Here is a 26,257-nt window from a genome sequence, read left to right on the forward strand (position 1 = left end):
TTAGTGTGAGGGTGATAGTGTAGTTGGTTCGAACTTGGCCCTGGTAAGTCCAGTATGTTGCATCTGATAGGCAAAAGTAATGACCCGGGTCTGGAGGCTGTACTCAGAAATCTGATCAGTGTTCTTGCAGAAGGAATGGTGTGGGCCAGTGGGAATGTGTAAGGCATAGCAGTGGCTCATTTCAGGCCTTCGTTCCTGGAAAGAAAACCGCTTCAGGTTGATGTTCTGTCGAGATGACTTAGTGATACTGTCTTCATTTCATATCATCCTTTCTCAGGAAAGATGTTTGGATCGTATTCTCACTTTTAAATCGCTCCTTTAATCAGATTCTCCTGAGGATCAGATTACATATTCGGGCGTAATAGTTTTATTAAGTTTACTAATAGGATATGAAGCACTAACAGGAAATAAAATAGAGGAAGGGACAGATGCAAACATCAGTATTTTACTTTATATGAGTCGAAGGGCATTTCATTTTCTTTTAGAGTATACACAGGTTTCTTCTGGTCTACTTAAAGATGGTGAAGCTAAGTCCTGGAGATAGATACTCACCTATCCCTGTGTCCAGTTAATGATTCCACAGCTAGGACTAGGTGCTGAGTATGCCAACATATAGTTTGGCACTTTTTCCTCCTGCGACTGTTGTACATTCAGGAGTGTGTTTTTCTCTCGTGTGACTCCCAAACCATTATTTGTCTATATATGGTGGGAGGTGACATTTTAGTATTTTATTACCAGGAAGTATGTTAGTGGAAGTTTTCAACAGTTTGAGAATACTTGAATTTCATATTCTTGTCATCGGGAGACAAACTATACGGTTCGAACATTTAGTCTTAGACATACTGCTTCCTTTTTGCTTAATGAAACAGTAACTTTTTTCATTTATTGTGCATTTTCTTTGTAGTTGTTCCCTTGTTTATATAGTCATGATCTCATATCACCAAACAAAAGCATAGCTGTGTTCTTGGAGTTGTGTGTGTCTTGCTTACACAAATCACTGCAAGTGTAGTCTGGTTTTATTTTGAACTGTGAGTAAGCCTTCCTGCTGTTCTCTATGGACAGGCATTATTACTTAGGAGAAAAAAGAACTTTGAGCCCACTTTAACTGTAGCTGATGTTAAAACAACATGTTGGAGCCAAAAGGGTGTGGTTCTTTGATGTTCTCTTTGGTGGTGTTTAAGGCTCCTTTATCCAGCATTCTTGTTCATGCAGTTACAAGGAAGACGATGACTTTGAGACAGACTCCGACGACCTCATTGAAATGACTGGGGAAGGAGCCGACGAGCAGCAGGATAACAGCGAGACTATTGAGAAGGTCCTAGACTCGAGGCTGGGAAAGAAAGGAGGTGTGTGTCTACGGGAAGCAAATTTCTTCTATCTGCTCAGCAAGGCCCAAGTCTTCTGTATTTCAGCTCTAAGATGATGAATTTCAGTCCGTGCTCACATTGGTTGTGAAATGTGGACGTTTGTCTTGTTTTTGCTTTTTCAAGTTTTTTTTTAATTCCAGTTAGTTAACATACAGTGTAATATTAGTTTCAGGTGTACAGTACAGTGATTCCACACCTCCATCCACACCCGGTGCTCATCACGGCAAGTGCACTCCTTCATCCCCATCACTTCCCTCCCCCCCACCTCTGCTCTGGGGACCATCAGCTTGTTCTCTACAATTAAAAGTCTGTTTTCTGGTTCACATCTCTTTCCCCCCCCCCCCATGTTCACCTGTTTTGTTTCTTAAACTCCACATGAGTGAAGTTATATGGTATTTGTCGCTCTCTGACTTAACTTCACTGGGCATGATACTCTAGTTCCATCCATGTTGTTGCACATGGCAAGATTTCATTCTTTTTTTGGCTGAGTACTATTCCATCATCTTCATCCATTCGTCTGTCAGTGGACATTTGGACTCCTTCCATAATTGGGCTGCTGCTGACAGTGCTGCTATAAACATTGGGGTGCAGGTGCCCCTTCGAATCAGTATTTTTGTATCCTTTGGATAAATACCTAGTAGTGCAATTGCTGGATCATAGGGTAGCTCTATTTTTAACTTTTTGAGGAACCTCCATACTGTTTTCCACAGTGGCTGCACCGGTTTGCATGAAATTTGGAAGTTTTTCTGACCCAGTCTCATGGTTCATTGCTGAGGATGTAGGGATATGTGCAATATGTCTTTGAGACTTGAAAATTAAGATAGTAAAGATGTGTTAATCTCTTAAAAAGCAGTGATGTAGCAGAGATTCTTGCTTACAAACGTTAAACAAATTTACCTTTAATTAGGTGTTTCTGAATCTCCTTGTGAAACATATCAAACTGGCTAAATACATATGTGGACTATAGTGAAGATTTTTTTGTATTTAACTTGAGGTATCTCCTAATTCAGTTTCTTTAAAGTAACCTTCCATATAGAAAATGTCAAAATATTACCTAATTCTTTTTTCTTTGTCTTTTTTTCACCCAGCCTCACTCGAGGTTAATAGAGTTAATAGAGAACTTTGGGTGGATGGGTAATTGGCATGGGTGGTGGTGGGGGATTTTTATTTTCTTAATATTCCTGGAGAGACGGACTTGTTTTCTGAATTAGTATGGACCAAACCAAAAGCACATTTCTCTACCATTTTAATTGTGTTTGGACACAAGGATTTCTTTGATTTCACCAGCAAATTCTGGAAAACATTTTAAAGTGTAGAAATTGGGTTTGCACTTTGACAATATTTGAAATTATAAATGTTGTTCATCCTGTATTGTTTGTGAATTTCTGCGTATTTTTAAGTCAGAGGATTTTGGTGCTTCCTCCAGAAAAGAGACTCTTTAGATGAATGCATGCTTGAGAAGCTTTTTCAATGTCTGGCTTAATACACTTTTTAAAGTTTACCTGAATCCTTTTGCAGCCACTGGAGCTTCTACTACTGTATATGCGATTGAAGCTAATGGAGACCCTAGTGGTGATTTTGACACTGAAAAGGATGAAGGTGAAGTCCAGTACCTCATCAAGTGGAAGGGTTGGTCTTACATCCACAGCACGTGGGAGAGCGAAGAATCCTTACAGCAGCAGAAAGTGAAGGGCCTAAAAAAATTAGAGAACTTCAAGAAGAAAGAGGATGAAATCAAGCAATGGTACATTTTTGAAGCAGTGGTATATTTGCAGCCTTGAGGGAAGGGAAGGTTTTTCAGTAATGCGTGGAGCACACAGCTGTCTAGGAACTCTAATTTTGCCTTGATTATCTGAGCACCGAGCTAGCCGCAATTCCATTTTATAAAATGAGACCCAAAGACACTCCGTACTTCCCTATATGGCCACCAAGTTTGTAGAGTTTAATAATAATAAGTAGTTCATGGAGCATTTTGCACATGCGATATTTTTAATCCTCACAATAAGCCCATGAGACTCTCCCCGTTGTACATAACATATTTTGTAGGTAAGAAGAGTGAGGCACAGAGCAGCTTTTCCGGGGGGACCCAGGATTGTAACTGGCAGCCAGAGCTCCTAAGCACCTTGTTATTTCCCGTGTATGCTGGGGTAGCTTAGATGTCAGGAGCTCATATTGTAGAACCGTCTGGGTTCTGGGGCACCTAACACTTTTCTTAGTTTTACACAGTTTGCAGAAATGTTGTGACAGAAACAGGTAACTCCTGAAGCTGTGATAAGACCATTGTGTTTTTAGTTTTCTTACAACTTTGAATGTGGCCGAGTTGCAGATGAGAAATATTGGGGACTGTAGCCCCCACAAGCCTAAACTAATTAATAATCAAGTTCAACCCTGAAGACACACCTGTTAGTGTAACGTGGTCAGGTTATTTTGTGTTAGAAATAGGGCCAGATGGGTTCTAGTTCCCCTTTCACTACTGTGCACAATGTGCTCCTTCAGTAAATTCCTTATTTTTCCTTTGCGTGTTCTGAAGATGGGGTGTGTTGTAAAGTGGTTAGAGATTTAAAATCCTCAGAAGTACAGTAGTTCTTCATGTCAGGTTGTCCTGTCGCCCTTCTATAGAATTTTGGTGCCAGGAATAACTGGTTTTCCATAAAAGCTACATTGAATTACTCCTAAAGCACATACCTATATGAAAAAAGGCACGTTTCCTTTTAAATCTGGAAGACAGTTTTATTGTCCTATTTTGTTTAGATATATGAATTTATCACACAAAGTAGTTACTTTTAGGTCTTTATAAAGAACAACTGGTGTGTCCTATGAGTCTAAGGTTTTCCTTTTTTTTTTTTTAAAGATTTTATTTATTTGACAGAGAGAGCACAAGTAGGCAGAGGGAGAAGGAGAAGCAGGCTCCCTGCTGAGGCTTGATCCTAGGATCCTGGGATCATGACTCGAGCCAAAGGCAGATACTTAACCAGCTGAGCCACCCAGGCGCCCCAGAGTCTGTTTTCTAAAAGTGTATGTTTTTTGTGAAATACCTGGTTTAATTACTAGTAAAGGATTGCTAAAGGGACAGATGGAAGTAAAGACTCAGTTTCTTTTCCTCTTTTTGACTTTACTCTGATAGATGTGTGTAGGTCTCTCAAATCTTAACTGGGATGTATTTTTTTGTCTTCTGTCTAGGTTAGGAAAAGTCTCTCCTGAAGATGTGGAATATTTTAACTGCCAACAAGAGCTGGCCTCAGAGTTGAACAAACAGTATCAGATAGTCGAAAGAGTAATTGGTGAGCACATGGAAACTTACTTCAGCAGTGTTTGAGGTCCACGAATAATGGCTTTTGGTTTTGGGGTAATGTAAATTAAAAAAACGCATTTTGTGGGTTTACTTTTTGACAATAGATGTCTAGGTTTATTTTGAAGGAAAAGTTAACAAGATTTGCTGGTAAATTTGGATGTGGGGGATGAGAGAAAGGTGTCAAGTATGTAGCCAAGATTTTTGACCCAAGCAGATAGGAGAATAGAGGTACTATTTACTGAAATGGGAAGGTTAAGGGAAGAGCTGATTTTTGGAGTGGAAGTCAAGAACTTGGTTTGATACTTTTAAGTTTGCTACACGTCTTAGCTGTCTGAGTGGGAAGTATTGTGGAGGCTGTCATATGTGAGCCTGGAGTTCAGACCTCCTAGTCTGTGCTGGAGATTTACATTTGGGAATTTATCACTGCGTAGATAGTATTTAAAGCCTAAGATTTACTGAGATTATCAGGAATAGTATACATAGTGAGAACAGGAAGTCTGAGAGCATTCCAGGTTCTGGAAGTCAGGGAGAAGCCACAGGAGACGAGGAAGAACAGCCGGTGAGATCAGAGGGGTGCTGAGGGAGTATATCCTGGAAGCCAAGCAATTCATGGGGCTTGGGAAGGAGGAGATGCTGCTAGCTAAATGCTGTGAGGACTGAGACCGGATCCTTGAACTTGGCCCCGGTGTGGTGCTGGTGAAGTGGATCCGACCTGATTGAGGTGGCTTCAAGAGAGAATGAGGGGGACAGTGAGTAGAAACATGTCTCCTGGGGAGTTTTGTTGTAAAGCGGGAACAGAGGAATGGGGTAATAGCTACACAGGGCTGTGAGAACAGGACTGTTTTTTCTTTTCTTTCTTTTTTTTTTTTTTTATGATGCAAGATTATAGAGTAAATTTGTATTCTTACTCATAGGACCTAAAATGTCACTCTTTCCTTGGTTATAGTGATAACTTTTCTATTTTATTTTCCATTTGCTTAGCTGTGAAGACAAGCAAATCTACACTGGGTCAGACAGATTTTCCAGGTAAGCAGAAGCTTTGGTTAATAAATGTTAGCATTTAAGAGCAGTTCTGTTCTGCAGAGTATACAGTCTTGCCGTGTGGTGTTTCAATGGTTATATGTAAAACGGAATTGTCACTTCCCCTCCTTTAATGACAAGTTGCTAACCTACTAATTTTTGTATATAAAATAGCTCATAGTCGGAAGCCAGCGCCTTCTAATGAACCTGAATACTTGTGCAAGTGGATGGGGCTGCCCTATTCAGAGTGCAGCTGGGAGGATGAGGCCTTGATTGGCAGGAAGTTCCAGAGCTGTATCGACAGCTTCCATAGCCGCAACAACTCAAAAACCATCCCGACGAGAGAATGCAAGGTGTGGTGATTGCTGGCTTTTGATTTTCCAGGGGAAAGAGGTATTGATAGAAAGGGTTGGTCACATAGATACTGGGAAGAGAAAATATTACAAAAGTAAATGATAATTCCCATTTTGAAGTGAAAGAAGATGAATTAAGCTTGACAGCAAAGTAAAATATTAAAACAAAGGGAGAGCATGAGTTGTATAATGGCTTTGCTGAGCTCTTTATTCTTAAATTCACAGACCTGGGTATGTCTCATTAGAGATAGTGTGCAGAATATTTGAGAGAATTTAAGCACTTCAAAGAGAAGTGACAGAAAAGGGGATATATATATATATACACACATATGTGTATATATATATATATGTGTGTATATATATATATATATATAAATACGTAGGCTTTTTTAGTTGCTAGATCGATTATACAAATCCTTTCCCTTCATTGGAATCCATTGCCCATGTAAAGTGGTGTGTCTCGTTAATAAAAGTCTGTAAACATGGGCTCTGTCTCTGAGAAGTTGACATCCAGTTCATGGCACCAAACCTCCCTCTGAAATGCAGTGTGTAATTGGGGCAGAGTATAATCAAGAATTTGTGGTCAGAGAAGTACAGAGGCAGAAATCACTGAGCTCCAGTAGTCCTCGAGGAGGTTTTAAAGAGTTAAAGAGGAGGTCGTGGTACCTGAACTGCCCTGGTCCTTGAAGAATGGGTTAGTGCCAGATAGAGGAAGGGGGGCCCAGGTTATTGCCCTCCCATGAAGGATGCAGGAGAAAGATGTTCTTTGGGTGGGAAGAGAGGAAAGTGATACAGTGAGTGCATTTAGGTCCGAGGGTGCATGTCTTGAATGCCTTGAAGGTAGTTTGGGCTTTACCCTGTGGGTGTTGATGTGAGAAGAGCAGCGGGATGGAAACTATTTATCTCCATCTCACAGCAGTGTGTAGGAGACTCTAGAGGAGGCGCTTACAAAAGCCAGCAGGTCCGGCCAGGAAGATGCCATAGAAGTCCATGAGGGAAGAATAGTGTGAGGACAAGGGAGGTTGTGGTGGGATGGAAGGATCGGATGGGAGGAGCCTTATGGGGGAGACTTGGCAGAAGTGGATGCGGTGTTCGGTGGCTGAGCGCGAGGAGTCAGATTCCGTTTACTGCTGGGTGCTCACAGAGGAGAGCTGAGATGATCAGTGATCACGTTATCAAATAGACTTTTAGGATGATACTTCACATAGTAGGGTGCTAATTCCACAGAGCCCTTTAGGGAAATACTTCCTGAAAAAAGACTTTGTGGCCAAAGAACTTTGGGAAGCATTCCTAAATGAATTTTCCCTGTAAACTCACAATATGCACAAGCGTAACGAAATTTATGTAACTTTTATTACATTGTTTCCCAAATGGATTTAGCCATGGAATCTGTATTCTGTGCAAACCATAGAGACATGGCCCTACTAGACCACACTGTCCTTCAAACCCTTTCCTTTAGAAAACCAAACTCAGCATACCTGGGGGTTCCAGCTAGGTGGGGGCTGCATTTCACAATTTGCAAACGCTATTACAGTAAAGTTCTGCTGGGTTTAGCGTATACAGACTTTCCCAGAGGTGTTGTTTTATATAGTTTAGAATGAGATAACATAAAGATGATAGTACAGCACTCCCTGCTGAATGATGGAGACAACATAAAAAAAGTGCTGTGTAGTTATGTTCACAGACTGACTTCAGGACCAGGAGCATGTGAACCAAAAACTGTTTGGGATGCATCTGGTTTGGGAATACAGACCACAATGAAAGGAGGTGGGTGGGCTCAGATGGGTAGAGCTGGTGATGCAGATGTGAAATTTAGACCTTCGGGCTGTGGTTCAGAGCACATAGATCATGGCTAGCATTTTAACATAGGAACTGCAAGAAAGTCTTCTTCAGGGGCTTTAATTTTGGTTTTTCAGGCCTTGAAGCAGAGACCACGATTTGTGGCTTTAAAGAAACAGCCAGCATATTTAGGAGGGGAGAATCTGGAGCTCCGTGATTATCAGCTAGAAGGTCTCAACTGGCTTGCTCATTCCTGGTGCAAGTAGGTAGAAAAATATGAAATTTTCTTTACAGTTTCTGGCTTCTTTATTAAGTGCAAGTAATTATTTCTTTCTGTTGTGTATTACAGAAACAGAAAAAGTATGTGATTAAGGGAAGGCTCTTCTAGCAGTTTATATGTGTGTGTGATTTCATTTTAATCTGAAGTAACGAGTACTTGGTTAATTAGTTATTTGGGGGTAATTCGTTATAGCCAGAGACCTGTGTCATAACATGTTATTCATGGGTATAAATAGCAAGATAATTTGCCCAGATCTTTGGCATGGAAGGAGTATTCCTCAGAAGAAAGAGGAAAATGTCTGTTTTCTGTTCATTTTCCTTCTAGGCCAGGGAATCCTTCAACTTAATGTCCCGTAGCAGTGCTGAAGAATAGCGTGAAATCTGCCCCCTCCTGAGATTGCTGTACGTGCTGTCCCATTTAGAGGAAGGTCTCTGATGGTTGAACCTATAAAATTAGGCTTTTTGTAACAAAACCACCTTAATCCTTAAAAAAAAAAAAAGTTGCGACAAAAGCATTTGAAGGTTAAAGGTACTTTGAGGCAGTACTCATGAATTTCATTCTTCAGTTCAATTGCAAATCCTAGTCTCTAATTACTGTGTATGAGGGCCCCCTCTAGGCCTTGACAGTTGAACAGTGAACCAAGACAGACATCATTTACCTGTCCTCACAGGGCATACAGTGTGAGAAGTACCTTTAAGACTTGCCTACAAACTCCTTCCCCCACATGCAGCTTTTAATTTTTTCAGGGTTTTATAGTAAAACAAAAATTCTTATTTCAGAATTAAACTTCATCCTTTTGAAAATAAAAACATAAGAGCTGCTTTTCTCAATGCCAAGAAAGTGGTTTCTAGTTAGGGATACATACACAATGCCTGCTTCCCAATTAAAACAACCTATCCTCTTTGTCCTATAAAATCTAATACAGTATCTAACATTTAGGAACATTAGAGCTCTTGAGGATATGCTGTTTGTATGACTAAGAATGTGGGTCTGATAGAACTATTCTAAATTGCTTGAAAATGGGTTTTGTTTCAGAGAACAGTGAGATCTAATCTTCCTTTAGGATAGTTATAAGGCTAGATGGAACCTCAAGCTATGTAGTTTGACCCTCTTGTGAAGGCTCTTAGGAACGAAGAGGTCATGTACCTGGTTCACAGTCACACTGTGTTCATGTGGAGTCCTTGGCCAGCAGGCATTCTCTACTCCACCTGAACAATTCAGAGTCAGCTGCAGAGGGCCCACGCAATTGTTAGGCCCGGGTCACCGGAACCTCACATTAAGTAATATGCTGTTTTGGCCTAGTTTTAGAAAAACAGGCAAATCAAATCTTCTATAGTGTGTTTATACGAACAGTGGCAGCTTACTAGGGAGAGGAAATGTTGGAGAAAATGAACCCTGTTTCCTCCCCACTACTGTGGAATGGTGAGAGAAATAGGAGGGAAATTACTCAAAGGGACATACTGTATCTGAATAGTGCATAAAATCAGGTGAACCTGAAATTTATAGAGGTATGGCTCCTCCTTCTCCTTCCCTCAGTATATTTTTTGTCCTTTTCTGTTCTTTTCCCCTAAAATTAGTCATTCTGTGGAACATACAATGTATTTTTAAAAATTTAATCTCTTGATAAATTGAATGTCTTATTTTGTAATCAGTTTTCTTTAACTTGTATATTACTTTGGTTCTTTCTGGTTCATTGGTTAAGCATTCGTTAGTATGTGTAAACCTTCAGTGGCCTGATTTTCAAGACTCTTAATGTTTGCAGCCTTTTGCCATACATCTATTCCTAATTCCCTGCCAAATGGGCTGTTTTCTATTTCCCAACATACTTTCCTACTCTGGCCATTTCTTTGAGTGTTTTTCTTCTATCTGGACAATCCTCTCCTCTTAGTATCCAGTTGAAATCAAGACTGTCTCCTAGAGCAATGTTACTCAAAGTGCGGTCAAAGGAATACACCTACATCAGAATATCCGGAAGTTTCTGTTAAAAGTACAGATCCCTGAGGCCTTTCCCAGAGGTCTTTCCCAGCTATTCTCATTTGGTAGGTGTAGGGTGGATTCAGAAATCTGGTCTGTAGCCCGCCTCTGCTGTAGATTGTCCTGTGTTTAGAACAGGCTACAAGCACTGCAGCACGTAGGCCCAGGGAGTGGTGTGCGTAGCATTCAACAGCCCAGTGGCCTACAGTGGAATGGGCGGGTGATTTGGGCAGAGGCACGTGACTGGCAGACTGTAGGGTTCAGCAGCAGTGGGGAATAGCCAGTTTGCCTGCTTTCTGGAATGATGGAGCCCAAGGTCATGTTCTTGGACACCTCAATGTAACAAAAGTGACCTCCTCTGTTACCAGGGTTAGAAGTACAACAAACACCCAAACGCAAGGTCAAGAACATAGTCTGAAGAGGCTCTTGTCATGACCCAAAGTTCGATTGTACTCAGAGCGCTTGTTATTCTGCTCTCCTATAGCTTCTACTTTCTTCTCATGCAGGAGAAGTAATACAGTCAAGGCTCGGAGCAGTGCCCGCTTGGTGAATTGTGGGGCGTTGGTGTCCTTGTGTGTGTGTGTGTGTGTGTGTGTGTGTGTACACTAATGATTTTGTTTTGTTTTGTTTTTATTTTCCTCTTTCTGCAGAAGTAACAGTGTAATCCTTGCTGATGAAATGGGCCTAGGAAAGACCATCCAGACCATATCATTCCTCTCCTACCTGTTCCACCAACACCAGCTGTATGGCCCCTTTCTTATAGTCGTCCCTTTATCCACCCTCACCTCATGGCAGAGGGAGTTTGAAATCTGGGCACCAGAGATTAACGTAGTGGTTTACATAGGTGACCTGATGAGCAGAAATACGGTGTGTAAACAAAAAGAATTGGGATAGAATCTGTGTTATAAATGTATTTTGGAAATTGACCTAAAGCCATTATAGTCTTCAGTAACATTATGATTCTGACATTGTGCTATGCCCCCAATGTTGGGAGATTTATGTATCACAAAAATGCAACTCAGATATTCTTTAAAACATGCTTACTATTTTAAAGGAAAGCAATGACAGTATATGAATGGGAATCTCTTTTAGTTGGATTACAGTATTTTTGTTTTCTCTGTCTTTTGTATTTCCAAGACCGCTTTATAATGGATCATGAGATGGAGTTAATACCTCATGGAATTTTAATATTATTTTTGCTGGCTTAGCAGAGAGCTACTCTCTCTGGTGAGGTTGCAGAATTTTTAAGGAAGTAATAAAGAGAAAGGACAATGAGCCATCCTAGGGCTATAGAAATGAGAATTACTTGTCTGTTTTCAACCTTAACGTGAGCATCAGGAACATAGAGCACAGAGGCAGCTTGAGTTGATCTCTGTTTAGCAAATCATTTCTTGATAATGACTGACTTTTTCAAAAGTACCTGTTACGTGTGAGGGCCCATGCTGGGTGCTTTGTGTATATTACCTGTAACCCTCATGATTGTCCTCCAAGTAGATGGTGCTCTTTCTAACTGATTGATGAAGAAAAGGACTCTCAGAGTTTAACATTGTTCCAGGCCAGCTAGAATGTGGCAGAGCTGGGGTTGGGACAGAGAAGTGTCTGGTCCCAGACCTTTGCTCTTTCATTACTGTATATTAGAGTAAACTGTTTCTGGGAGATTTCTTACCACAAGAGCAAGCCATCAGGAATCCTCAAGCCTTTGAGAGTTATGTATTATGCTGATTGAAGTTTGTTTTTATTAAATATTTTCATTCAAATTGTCTAACCTAAACCCTGGCAGATTTCACTGCTCTGATTTTGAGTTTATAAGCATATAGCAGTTCTTAGCTTTGCTAATCCATTTGTTAACCGTTACAAAAGAAAAAAAAACCTTCCTAGATAATGCAAAATGGCTTCAAGCACTGCATTCAAAGGTGAAGACAAAGTGAACTCTGAAAACTTGAGGGTTAGCCAGGTGACTGGTATTAAAGAGGGCACGTTCTGCATGGAGCACTGGGTGTTATATGCAAATAATGAATCATGGAACACTACATCAAAAACTAATGATGTAATGTATGGTGATTAACATAACATAAAAAAAAAAAAACTTGAGTCAGGGAAGTTTTCTATGTGGAGTCCAATACTCCTTTTTTTTTGCTCTTTCTTCCCACTTGGTGGTGATCACCTGCACACACACTCATTGCCCGGTTCTGCAGTTCCTAACTGGACAACCAGACTGCAGGAGCTTTGTCATGGGCCATCATGCTTGCTGGGTGTCCAGTTATACTGCATATGGATATGTTCGTTTTTGTGTTCCTTTACATTGACATTATTTTCATTCATATTAAATTACATTTAATCCTGTAACCTTCCCTTTCCTTTTTCTTGGAGGCCACATCTTTCTGCTCTTGATTAATGACATTTCTGACTGAGCCAGAGGTTGGGATTTGTTCTACTTATTAATAAAAGTATTATCCTACCAAAGAACAAAGAATAATAAAATATTCTTAAGAAAATTCATATTTTGGGAGATTGCTAGATAAGTTCAAGTCACCAGGGTTTAATTGCAGATGCAATGCGTGTTTTTGGTCAGTTGTGTTGGAGTGGAGGGGGGGGAAGATGACAGTTTATTTGAAACCTGGCTGTAAAGTTTTTGCTGCTCAGTGATATTTTAATTCTCTTATAACTGCTCTATATTGTGGTTGCTTAGGTCAATTTAGAATGTATAAAATATTCATTAAATTCTAGTCAGGTTTATTTTTTATTTGGCATGTTGCTATTGCATCTATCACAAGATTGCTGGTGATATAGAAAGGTAAAAGTAGAATTTGTATCTTAATTACTGATTTCTCTTCTAGATACGGGAATATGAATGGATTCATTCTCAGACTAAAAGGCTGAAGTTCAATGCACTTATAACAACATATGAGATCCTCCTAAAAGATAAGGTGTGTGACTTGTCCAAATTGTGGGGTCCTTGCTTCCTGCTTGCCTTGTTACTTTTCTTTATTTATTTTAAAAAGCAAACAAATGAACAAACAATCCACAGAGAATGTTGAGGTTGTAAATAAAAATCAGAACTTTACAGTTGAAGGGGACTTGAGATTGCTTAGTCCATTTGAATTAAACAGGATGAAAGGGTATTGAGGCCAGTAACTTACCTAAGCTCCATCCCGGGCATTTCCCATCATATCATTGTCAAGGAATTTCTCCACAGCAGATGATGTGAATGGTCTCTACAAGGAGGACAGAAAAATGAAGGTCTTTACACCATCTCCTTTCTACAATTACTAAGAAATGTATGTGGCAGGTGGTCCCATTGGTGATAATAAGTGTAAATGAGTTCAATTTGGTGGCTCTTGGTGTTTCTGTGCTTCATGGTTGGGGTGGAGAATAGGCAGAAAAGACTTAACGAGAGTGCAAAATCATGTTTTTTGTTTTTGTATTGTTTTTGCCCAGCATACCAATTTTTGAGTTCTTGCTGTGGGGCATGCAGCAATGCCTGGCATAAGAGACTCCCCCTCTCCCCAAAACCTTTTGGATGGTGATGTGCTCTTCTGAGTAGACACCAATCTGGCCAAAAACAGAATAAACAGAGGAGTCCTAATACAATTTAAGTCCATGAAAAATAAATGTTTTCTATGTATACCTTTGTGATGGTATTTGTACAGAGATAATTAACACTTGAAAGTACTTTTGGGTTCCCTTCTGACCTGGTGGCTCGTTCTGTTTTGTTTTTACTTTAGACTGTGCTGGGCAGTATTAACTGGGCCTTTCTGGGAGTGGATGAAGCCCATCGGTTGAAGAATGATGACTCTTTATTGTATAAAACTCTGATTGATTTCAAGTCCCACCATAGGCTCCTGATTACGGGGACCCCTCTTCAGAATTCCCTCAAGGAGCTCTGGTCCTTGCTGCACTTTATTATGCCGGAGAAGTAAGCTCCTTCCTATGTATTTCGAAAGATGGAGAATGTCTGAAATGCCAATGCTTTTTAACTTTTAAAAAATAGACCTTAGGGAAAACAGATGGCATGATTTGGGGACAGCAAAACATTAAACTGGTGCAGGAACAAAATTAGTAAAATGTTCCATAATAAATGTTAGGAGGCACAGAATTCAGCATATCAAGGAGGAGTTACCTACCAGATGTTTAAATCAGTTAATGCTTTGGGGAAATAATTGGTAAATAGGAAACCTCAGACCTTCTCACTGTTGTTACAAGGTAATTAATAATTGAAATGATGTATATAAGATACACAGTGTGATAAGCATTAATATCTTGAACCCAAACCTTTTATTTTTATTTTTTTATTTTTTAAAGATTTTATTTATTTATTTGACAGAGACACAGCTAGAGAGGGAATACAAGCAGGGGGAGTAGGAGAGGGAGAAGCAGGCTTCCCCGCGGAGCAGGGAGCCCGATGCAGGGCTCGATCCCACGATCCTGGGATCATGACCTGAGCCGAAGGCAGACGCTTAATGACTGAGCCACCCAGGCGCCCCAAACCCAAACCTTTGATAATAAGCTGTCAGCATTAGGTGTTATTCAGATCTTTAACTTACTAAAGAATCGTGGAATGTTTTTATTGAGAAGATTTTTATGGGAGAGATGCTATGCATGTTTCCTGAAACTTAAAAGTTATCCAGTGGTATTCAGTGATCCTTGGAATGAAATCTAAATCTGTTACCCTAACTTGGAAGACCCTGGTCTGTGTGGCCCCTCAATAGTACTCGGACTCCTCCAGTCCCACTTTGTTCACCACTCATTCTGCTTCGGCCATTTTGTCATCTTCCTCTACCTGTAATGTGCCAGGCCCCTGCCACTCTTTTTGTCTGGAATGTTCTCCCTCCTCATCTTCACGTGGCCAGTCACGTCTTAACATTTTTGCCTCAGCCTACATGACCACTTCCTTTAAGATGTCTCCTCAGACCACCTAACTGAAGCTGCCTGTGGGACGGGCTTATCACCTTACCCTGTTTTATTTTCTTCACGGCACTTCCCTTGTCTAATTTCTTCCTCATTCATCTCATGTCATTAGATTTATGCATAAGAAGCAGCAGGGATCTGGTTTACGTAATCCGTCAGTGGTCCACATTGCCTAGAGTAGGTTCTGGCGTGCAGTAAGCAGTCAGGGGTCACACTGATAGAGAAATGCTCCACAGTTTGTTTTTATTTGAACTCAGAAAAGATTTTAGTGCCTACTACGTGCATAAACTGAGCAAGGCGTGTTTTGGATAGCATAATGAAAAACATAAAAGTGGTCCCTTCCCCCATGTGTTGTTAACTTTTTGTAAAGTGTTGAAATACAGTTTAGATACCATGAAATACTTGATTGTAAGGATACAATTCAGTATTTTTCAGTAAATGTCTGGAGTTGTGCACCCATCATAATCTAGTTTTAGAATATTTTCTTTACCCAGAGAAGTTCCGTCTTGTCTGTCTAGTTAATTTCTGCTTCTACCTCTAGCCTTAGGCAATCAGTAATTGGTTTTCATCTCTAGAGATTTAACTTCTCTAGAATTTCATATAAATGGAATCCTAATAAGTAGTCTTTTGTTTCTGGCTTATTTCATTTAGCATAATACTTTTTTTTTTTTTTTAAAGATTTTATTTATTTATTTGACAGAGAGAGACACAGCAAGAGAGGGAATACAAGCAGGGGGAATGGGAGAGGGAGAAGCAGGCTTCCCGCGGAGCAGGGAGCCCGATGCGGGGCTCGATCCCAGGACCCTGGGATCATGACCTGAGCCGAAGGCAGACGCTTAACGACTGAGCCACCCAGGCGCCCCCAGCATAATACTTTTTTGAGCTTCACCTGTGTCATAGAGTTTATCAGGAGTTAATTCTCTTAAAATGGAGTAGTATTCCATTATCTGTGCGTCCAGTCACTAGTTGATGGACATTTAGGTTGCTGCAGTTTTGGGCTGTTGCGTCTGTGCGTGGACATATATTTTTATTTATCTTCATTAGATACTTAGTGAAATTGCCGGATTGTTTGGAAAGTATGTATTTAACTTAAGAAGCTACCAGGCTGTTTTCCATTTGCCATTCCCACCAGAAATGTTTGAATTTTTAGTTTCTCTATATGGTCACCAATACTTGTCAGTCTTTTGGGTTCTAGTCATTCTGGTAGGAGTGTAGTGGTATCTCATTGTGGCTCAGAATTGCATTTCTACAATGAATGATAATGTTGAACATCTGTTCATGTGTTCATTAGCCATTTGTGTATCTTTGGTGAAATGTCTTAAGTCTTCCTTGCCTATTTGTAAATTAGGTTGTCTCAAGAGTCGAAGAGATCCTTCCTTCCTTCCTTCCTTCACTCTTGTGTATTCCAGATTCAGGTGCTTTATGATTTGCAAGTATTTTGTCCCAATCTGTGGCTATTTTTTTAATGTTGTCTTTGAAGAACAAAACGTTTATAAATTTGATGAGGTATAATTTATCAATTTTTTAATGGATTGTGCTTAATGTCATAAAATAAGACATATTTGCTTAACCTAAGGTCACAAAGACTTTCTTCTTTCTTTTTTTTTTAAGATTTTATTTATTTATTTGACAGAGAGAGACAGCGAGAGGGAACACAAGCAGGGGGAGTGGGAGAGGGAGAAGCAGGCTTCCTGCTGAGCAGGGAGCCCGAGATGGGGCTCGATCCCAGGACCCTGGGATCATGACCTGAGCCGAAGGCAGACGCCCAATGACTGAGCCACCCAGGTGCCCTCTTCTTTATTTTCTTATAGGAATTTTAATTCTTATGTTTAGGTCTCTGTTCCATTTTGCACTTTCTGTTTATAGTGTGAAGTGTGAGGACTTAAGGTCATTTTTTTGCAGTGGGATTTTGGAAGTTGTCCTAGTGCCATTTGTTGAAAAGCATACCTTTCTTGGGTGCCTGGGTGGCTCAGATGGTTGGGCGTCTGCCTTCGGCTCGGGTGGTGATCCTCGGGTCCTGGGATTGAGTCCTGCATCGGGCTCCCTGCTCAGCAGGGAGCCTGCTTCTCCCTCTGCCTCTCTCTCTCTCTCTGTCTCTTATGAATAAATAAATAAAATAAAAATCTTAGAAAAAAAGAAAAGCATACCTTTGCCTTGGTACCTTTGTTGAAAATCAAATGAGATCATGAATGTAAGGTTCTGTTTCTGGATTCTCAGTTTTGATCTGTTGATAACGTATTTCTGCCCTTATACTGATGCCACACTGTCTTGATCACTGTGGCTTTATACTGATTTTTAAAATGGTGAAATACAAATTCAGTTTGTTCTTTATCAAAATTACTTTGGCTGTTCTAGTTCCTTGTATTCCCATAGGCATTTTAGGATCAGCTTGTTAATTTCTGAAAGGAAAAAAATTCTGCTAGAATTTTGATAGGCATTGTGTTGAATGTAGGTATCAATTTAGAATTATCATCTTAACAATATTGAGCCTTCTAAGTTATCATCATAGAAAGTTTCCTCTATTTAGATCTTCTGTAATTTTTCTCAACAGTGTTTAGTAGTTTTCAATGTTATTAGGCTTATACTTCTTTTGTTAAATTTATTCATACTTATTTTGATTTTTTAATCTAATTTTCAGATTGTAATAGAGTGAGTTTTTTATAGCAATCTTGTATCTTAGGAGCTTGCAAAAATTATTTCCACTCTTTTTGTTGTTGTTCTTTCTTTATTAGTGTTTTCTAGGTATAGGATCACCTCTCCAAGTAAAAGAAGTTCTACTTTTACAATGTGGATGGATGCCTCTTACTTCCTGCCCTGTGGTATTCTTTGGAATGTCCATGTTGAATAAGAATTGGGAACAGGATGTTAGCTATAGAATTTTTGTAAATACCCTTTAATGGGTTGAGGAAGTTTTCTTCTATTCCTAGTTTTTATAATGAATGAGTGTTAGATTTTTGTCTCATGTCATCGTGTTCCCCCCCCCCCCCCGGGATCTATTGAGATGACTATGGTTTTTGTTCTTTATTCTACCAATAGTTACTTTATAGACGTTAAGACAGTCTTGCATTCCTGTGATAAATCTGACTTAGTCATGATGTTGCATCCTTTTTATGTGTTTCTGGATTCATTTTGCTAATATTTTGTTAAAAGACTTTTGCATCTTTGTTTTTGAGGGATTTTAGTCTCTAGTTCTATGCAAGTGTGCGTGTGCTCGAGTGTGTGTGTGTGATGTCTGCCTGGCTTTGGTATCAGGATAATAGAATGAAATGGAAAATGTTCTTTCTTCCTTTATTTTCTGAAAGAATTTATTAGGATTGGTGTTACTTCTTTTTAAAAATACTTGATAGGATTCACCAGTGTAGCCATGTGGGTGGGCCCTAGCTTTTCTATGTGGGAAAATTAAAAAAATTTTTTAAAGATTTTATTTATTTGTCAGAGCACACAAGCAGGGGGAGTGGCAGGCAGAGCAGGCAGAGGGAGAAGCAGGCTCCCCGCTGAGCAAGGAGCCTGATGCGGGACCCTGGGATCATGACCTGAGCTGAAGGCAGACATTCAACCGACTGAGCCACCCAGGTGTCCCTATGTGGGAAAATTTTTAATGACTTAATTCAGTTTCTAGTTACAGATCTATTCAGGTTTTCTGTTTCTTCTTCACTTAGTTTTGTTAATCTGTGTCTAAGAATTTGTTCATTTTGTCTAAGTTGTCTGATTTGTTGGCATAATGTTATAGTGTTTCCTCATGATCCTTTTACTTTTTGAAGGATAAATTGTGATCTCAGTAATTTTTGATTGTGGTAATTTGTGTCTTTTTTTCATGGTCGTTTCAGCTAAAGGTTTAACAATTTGGGGGATGTTTTCAAAAGAAACCAACTTTTGACTTTCTTTGTTTTCTATTTTACATATTTCTGTTCTCATCTTTATTATTGCCTTTTATTTAATTTTCTCATTTTCTCTTAAGGTGGAAGCTTAGATTACTGATTTAAGGCCTTTTTTCCTTTTCCCGATATGGGTGTTTAAAGGTATAGGTTCCCTCTACAGCGAATGTTGATACCATGTGTTTTGGCTTTCATTCAGTTTCACCTGTTTTCTGATTTCTCTTGTGATTCCTTATTTGGTGCATGGGTTTTGTTTTAAGTGTGTTGGTTAATTTGAAATATTTAGGTATTTCCTGAATGATTCATAATTTAATTTTGTCTTAGAGAACATGTTTTAAATGAATTTACTGTTACTTGTTATATGGTCTAGTATATTTTCTATTTTGGAGAATGTTCTTTGTGCACTTGAAAAGAACAATACTTTGCTTTCATAGGGTAGAGTTCTGTCCATTACATCAACTTAGTTAATAAATAGTCTTATTCAAGTCTTACATACCTTTGCTGACTTCATGTCTAATTCTATTATTGACAGTGAAACATTTCAGTAATTAACTGTAGTTGTTGAATGATGTACTTCTTTTGGTTCTGTGAGATTTTCCTTCATGTATTTTGAGGGGTTTTGGTGTTAGGTTTGTGCACATTCATAATTGTTCTGTGTTCCTGATATATTGATCTTTTTATCATGAAATCTCCCTCTTTATCTCTAGTAATATTTCTTGTTCCTTAGATCTATTTTGTGTGATATGACAGCTCTTTAGCTCTCTTTTGGTAACTGCATGGTATATTGTTTTCATCACTTTACTTTTAACTTTTTTTTATGAGTCTAAAATGTGTCTCTTTTAGACAGCATATAGTTGGATTTTGTCTGACAATCTCTGCCTTTTCATTAAAGGGTTTAGTTCATTCACATTTAATGTAATTATTGCTATGGTTGGATTTATGTCTGCTATTTTGGTTTTTTCCCCCATATGTCTGTCTTTTTTGTTTCTATTCCTCCTTTACTGCTTTTTTGTTTGAACAATTATTTTCTAATGTGCCATTTTACTTCTTCTGTTAATTGATTTTTGTAAAAGTTATTTTCTTACTGTTTGCTAGAGTTTTTAATGTGCATCTCATCACATTCTTCTTCAGATTAATGCTGACCTACCTCTGGTAAAATGTAACAGATTACTATTTCTTGTAATGCAGACCTACTAGCAACAAATTCTGTGTTTTCGTTTGTCTGTGGCTGTCCTTTTTTCACTTTTATTTTTCAAGGAGAGTTTTAAGACTCTTCAGATGAGTAGAGAATTTTCATGTGTATTACTTTAAACTATTACTTTAAACTTTTCGTGTCGGATCTTTTTGATACACTGGAACAGTTTAGCTTCAGAATGTTGACTTAGATGATGAAGTGTGTCCCATATCAGACAATTAATGAGTTGGTTGGACGGAGATTAGTTTGAGGTCTTCTGTGACCAAGGTAAATGTCCTTTGAGTTTTAGATTCTAAGACAAAAAGTATATCCTTCATAGCACCATTGAGATGAGGTAAAAGCATTCTACATGGTAGGAGTCTTGAGGCACCATGGGGACATCTGTGCTTGTCACCTCAAAAAAGAATGGTGCATAGTTTTCACCAATGAATGGTTAGCTAGATTTGCCCTTTTGTGCTTGACTACTGAATTGGGTGGTAGAGATTTTGGCTCCTAATTGTTCATAATTAATTTTTTTTGCTGCTGTTTAGCAACTGTGGCATTCCTAGTAGAGATTATCGTTCTAATAGTTCTTCTAAAGTGTTCCTTGTGGCCAGTTGAATTACTTTTGGAATGATGGAATTAGAGATGCAGTTGTGTGTGTGTGTGTGTTTAAGAGAGCTTTTTCTCTTTGAAAACTTTGTTTTTAGAATATTATTGGGGTGCTTGGGTGTCTCAGTCGTTAAGCATCTGCCTTCAGCTCAGGTCATGATCCCAGGGTCCTGGGATCGAGCCCCGCATCGGGCTCCCTGCTCCATGGGAGCCTGCTTCTCCTTCTCCCACTCCCTCTGCTTGTGTTCCCTCTCTCGCTGTCTCTCTCTGTCAAATAAATAAATAAAATCTTTTAAAAAAAAATTATCATTTTCGGGGTGCCTGGGTGACTCTGCCTTCGGCTAAGCGTTAAGTGTCTGCCTTCGGCTAAGGTCATGATCCCAGGTCCTGGGATTGAGCCCTGTGTTGGGCTCCCTGCTCAGTGGGGAGTCTTGCTTCTCCCTCTCCTTCTGCCCCTCCACCCCCAGCTTGTGCTCGTACTCTCTCTCTCAAATAAAACTTTTAAAAAAATACTATCATTTTCAAACATTTTTAAAAAGATTGTTTGCCACAAAGATGTATATAATTCCATTAGTCAAGGAGTTAAGGTTTACCTTTGTTTCTGCCTGAGCTTGCTTTGCAGGTGACCAAAATCCTGTGCAGTATTTTCCCCATCCTTAGTGGTAGTTCCTTAGGTTCCAGGTGGCTCTACGGAACCACTTAGTCCTTTCAAAGAAATGATCCATTGGAGAAATATTAGTGTATAGAAAGGAATTAAGTTTGGTCAGATAACTTTTGAACCTTTACCTCCTCGACTGTGACAGGCCATTGGTTTTTAAATCCAGAAGTTAGTCGTCTTTTTAACCTACTGAAATGTTACTTTCTTTCCTGCATGGTGGCTCTGACCACACTACCACCCTTTTTATAAATCTGATCACTTACCCTTATTATAAATATGTGCCAATCAATTATTTTGTTTGTACTGTTTTGCAAAGCATGGGGCTTGGTATTAAAGGTAGAAAAAGATAAGGCAAGCCTGTTCATAATCACTTGCAAAGTATACTGCATACCCACTCCACAAAATAACTTGATAGAGCATATTTCAGAGATGTAAGCTCTTAGTATAAGAAATGTGTGGGTTTTTTTTTGTTTGTTTTGTTTTACTTTTGCTTCTGCTGTCTAGGCCGGTCTGATTTTTTTTTGCACCTTTCCCTTTACATATTAATCACATGACTTCTAGCATACCGTTTCACTGCTTTGATTTAATTTTCTTCTTTGTTGTTCTTCAGTAGAGTGAACTTCTATTTTCTAAAATCCCAAAGTCTGGAAAATTTAAGTAATCAAAATTATTTGTACTTTCGTGAGAGTCACATTTTATGTTCGCAAGTTAATAACAGGGATAGATCTAAAATAATCTCTAGGCTGTGGCATGATGTCATTATTAAGTTCATCACTGTAACCCTCTATCTTTTATGTATGTAGTATTTTAAGTTGATAGTTTTCTGTTGCAGGGAACAGCAAACTTTTTCTTAAAGGACCTGATAAACATTTCTAGCTTATAGGCGTTACGGTCTCTGTTACAGCGACTCATCTCTGCTGTTTAGAGGGAAAGAAGTCATAGACAATGCATAAACCACTCAGCGTGTATATAAAGAAATACTGTGTCAAGTTAACTTTTAATTTGGTGAGAGTACACTAGGCAGGTGAAAATACTTATTGCCTAAAACAGTAGGGGAAGTAAATCTTGTAAATAAGGTTTATATTGAAGTTTTTAGACTAATACAGTTTTACTTCATGATAGCGAGTATTATGTGAATTAAAATATTAGCTTGAAATTGTCACCCAGCTTTTCAGAGAATAGCCTAATTCAGTGATAGTCCCTGGCTTCCAGTTGCTTCATAAGTTTTGTGGGTGACGTGCCATCCCCTAGCACCGAGATAGTCCAGTTGGCGTAGTTCCTTTTAATCCGCTTACTAGTTTTAATTCCTCATTTAGTTTTGTTCCTGGAGTATTTGCATAGCAGTGTGACAGAATACACTCAGGTTTATCAGTTTGTAAGCTTTAGTGATGTTTTTAGATTTCTACTCCAGGGGTCTTTTGTCTGCTTCTCCGAAGGTGGCTGTTTCGTGTGTTTACCGGGTGTTACTGAGGCTCAGGTGTTGATCCACCTCCCAGTACGTGATGACATGAGTGGCCATCGTCCGTGCAGAAACAGCAGCAGACGCTGTTGACGCTGTGGTGCTCTGTGGGGTGCTGGCATCTGTGCTCTGACTTGCCGTCGCGACGCAGAGGGCAGATGCTCTTGCGTCTTCCAGACTCTGGGTAGTGTTCTGTCTTCTGGGGCATGACTGGTCTCAGCACAGGGGGGCCGCCTGGTTGTCAGAGAGCAGGCCGGGAAGCTTACGGTTCTCACCTCCTTCCTTGGCCTGCTCTCCCCAGCTGAGCATCAGTCTGCACACAGGGTCCAGCTGGTTCTCCAAGCGCTTCCCCGGCCTTCTAGTGGCAGGACAATGCACAGTTTTTTCAGTCCTCATAAAAGAAGTTTCCTTCAATTTTTTTTTGTTTTTTGAAAGAAATCTGTTCACAGTGACCTATTCTGGACTTCTGCCATAGGTCTTTTAGTGAGTCAGAGATGATTGAATTAAGATTTAAACATGAGAAACTTTTATCTATAGAATTGAGGCAGAATTACTACGGTGACAGGTTTTTAAATTTATTAGTAAAATTTGTGTCCCCAAGTTCTAATACTGTTAAATTGTTATCACTTGTATTGTTATTTTTATTTGGGGGCCATAGTCTTGTTGACTGTCATTATAATCCATTTCTTCATTTAGGAACAGTGAAGATTATTGATGGAAATTGTGTAACAAACTTTCACCTTTACGCGGTGACAGCTGTAATATTGCCACTAGTTATTCTCTTACCTCTGAATTTGTTTTCCCAAGAAATTGCAGCTTATTAAAGATAACTTATTAATTTTTCTGCAGAATGTTTCATGACAATAACTTATCTATGCTTATATACTCATTGCATATTATACTGAAATGTCTTGTGAACTCTAGACCCAGTCTGAGCATTGGAAACCTAATGTTATCACACTGTAGACAGATGGGATTGATTCAGTTGGTTTTCCCTTCCCTTTTTGTTTACCCCTCTCTTGTGTCCATGAGCTAGCGACTGGTAAAATTTACGTTTCCTTATAGGGAAGAGACTTTTTTTTTTTCCCTCAGATTTGTTTTTTTCCATTTAGTTAATTGAAATTTTAGTTTGAAAAATGCTTTTTTCCCCCCTTCCTGGTTGCTTCTGTAACAAATGCTGTCTTGTTTTATTTCCAGGTTTGAATTCTGGGAAGATTTTGAAGAGGACCACGGGAAAGGGAGGGAGAATGGCTACCAGAGTCTCCATAAGGTGCTGGAGCCCTTCCTCCTCCGGAGGGTTAAAAAGGACGTGGAGAAATCCCTTCCTGCCAAAGTGGAACAGATCCTCAGGGTGGAGATGTCGGCTCTGCAGAAGCAGTATTACAAGTAAGCTACGGGCTGGGTCACGCCACACTAGGATTAGCATCTGTACAAGGAAGCCATGAGGTACACAGTTGACAAACTGCTTTTTTCAGTGATGCCTGAACACAGATGTGAGTAGCAGTATATTCATGGTTAGAAAGAGGAAGTTTTATTGTTCTTGCTTTTTTATTTGGGTGAGAATTTGCATAGCACTTTAGCACTTTTCATTCTGTAGGTGGTCTGAAGTAATGTTAGTTAGTGCTAATCCCCCTCCAACAAACAGGCATATTTCACTCATTCATCTGTTTCTTCTCTGCTATTCACTGAATCATTTATTAAGATTCTGCAGTGTGGTAGGCATCCTGCTACATACTGGGAGTATGAAGATGAGTGCAATGTGTTCCTGCCAGAAGTGTTGCTTAAGAGGGAAGACAGAGTAGAGACAAGGGGTCAATACAGTGTTGTTTAATAACCAAGGCATATGCAGGGCACTGTGGGAATTGAGAAGGAAAAGTGCTCAGCTCTGTGCTGCAAGGGGGAGACGCTCTCCTTTTTGGCACTCCACGTGGCCTGGGCAGGTTGTGGGCTTGGTTAGGTTATGATAGGCAGAAAGCTGGGTTTGGGACGGGGGTGGTATAGAATGTGCTTTCGTTTTTTTTCTTTTCTTTCTTTTTTTTTTTAGATTTTATTTATTTATTTGTGTGAGAGAGAGCACGAGCGCACGCATAAGCCGGGAGAGAGAGCACAAGCAGCAGGCAGAGAGGGAGAAGCAGGCTCCCTGCTGAGCAAGGAGCCCAATGCAGCACTTGATCCCAGGACCCCGGGATCATGACTGAGCCGAAGGCAGACGCTTAACAGACTGAGCTACCCAGGCGCCCTGCCTCTATTATTTTTTAAACTGAAATATATTTGACATATAATGTGTAAATTTAAGATGTACAACACGTTACTTTGATACATTGATATGTAATGAGATGGTTGCCGTTGTAGCGATAGTTAAGCACCTCTATCACATGACATAATGACCCTTTCTTTTTAATGGTTGGAACGTTTGAGTTCCAGTCTCTTAGCAGATACTGTTGTCTATATGCGGTGCATTAGATCTCTAGGGATTATTTACTAATTGCAGGTTCGTACCCTTAAACAACATCTGTCCCATTCCCCCATTTCTAGGTAACCACTATTTTACATTCTGTTTTTTTGAGTTTGGCTTGTTCGGATTCCACATATTAATGACATCATATGGTACTTGTTTTTTTCTGTCTGACTTATCTCACTCAGCATAATATGCTTAAGGTCCATTCGTGTTGGCGTTTTTACATCTTTAAAAGAAATAATAGGTTATATTGACCCTTCTTCAAAAGTTTTGACCAGTGAGATTTGTTTTGGTATGATTTTAAATTCATCGATAAGCATATTCATGTTTTATTCTGTGACAGTTATTCTTTTATACTCCTGGTCTAATGGCTCCATTTTTAGCCAGGAGGAGCTCATTCAAGTTAGTTTGGAGTCCTTTTGACATAATCCTAGTTGTAGCTCAGAGCTTTTTGCTTTCTGGAATAAAATGTTCACATTCATCTTGTTTCCTGCTCCACAGCGGGAGTCAGCCATATATCCAACAAGCTCTGTGTACTGTTTTATTGGAAAGTGGAATTTGGAGACCTCAGAATGGGCACGGGAGCTGTGACTGCAGCCGCACTGGACATCGTTGACAGGCTTTTTCAGTGGACAGAATTAGGAAATTTGTTTGTTTTTATTTTTATTTGTTTTAGGAAATTTGTTTTTAAAGATAAGAAATACATCATGATTTTTTTAACTGAGAGATTTTATTTGACCTTAATGGTCTTATACCCATACCAGAAATTCCACTTCTTAACGGCACCAGCCTGTTTAACACCACACACACAGTCTTAGTAGTAATAGTGCCTGGATTACCATCAGCAATGTGAATAACAAAAACAGAGGAAGGGCAAAAATTTTTAATGGTATTTTTTTGTTTTTAAAGGTATATTCCATTAGAAATGGATGAGTCTTAAAGTACTTTGAGATAGTTTTTCTTACTTATGGTTAGGCTGCCAGCTAGATACAATGGGTTATTTATTTCATTTAGTTTTTTTTTTTTTTTTAAAGTTGGCTTTGCTTAA

The 26,257-nt window shown here is 39.4% G+C and overlaps 1 protein-coding gene across 7 annotated transcripts in view; it reads left to right on the top strand.

Annotated features, from left to right (window-relative positions):
• Nucleotides 1-26,257, top strand: part of CHD2 (chromodomain helicase DNA binding protein 2) — a 117,132-nt gene that overhangs the window by 38,617 nt on the left and 52,258 nt on the right. For 6 of the 7 annotated variants that reach the window (XM_078078927.1, XM_036069765.2, XM_078078929.1 and 3 more), the window contains 10 exons: nt 1,213-1,346; nt 2,886-3,111; nt 4,548-4,648; nt 5,641-5,685; nt 5,854-6,032; nt 7,949-8,073; nt 10,716-10,932; nt 12,903-12,992; nt 13,791-13,981; nt 23,949-24,137. In XM_078078927.1, the coding sequence (XP_077935053.1) occupies nt 1,213-1,346; nt 2,886-3,111; nt 4,548-4,648; nt 5,641-5,685; nt 5,854-6,032; nt 7,949-8,073; nt 10,716-10,932; nt 12,903-12,992; nt 13,791-13,981; nt 23,949-24,137 (1,497 nt within the window). Of the gene's footprint in view, nt 1-1,212; nt 1,347-2,885; nt 3,112-4,547; nt 4,649-5,640; nt 5,686-5,853; nt 6,033-7,948; nt 8,078-10,715; nt 10,933-12,902; nt 12,993-13,790; nt 13,982-23,948; nt 24,138-26,257 lie in introns of those variants that run through there. The other variant, XM_078078931.1, reaches the window with a different exon arrangement.

The sequence above is a fragment of the Halichoerus grypus genome, chromosome 8 (assembly GCF_964656455.1).
Source record: "Halichoerus grypus chromosome 8, mHalGry1.hap1.1, whole genome shotgun sequence".
In the NCBI taxonomy this organism is placed as follows: domain Eukaryota; kingdom Metazoa; phylum Chordata; class Mammalia; order Carnivora; family Phocidae; genus Halichoerus; species Halichoerus grypus.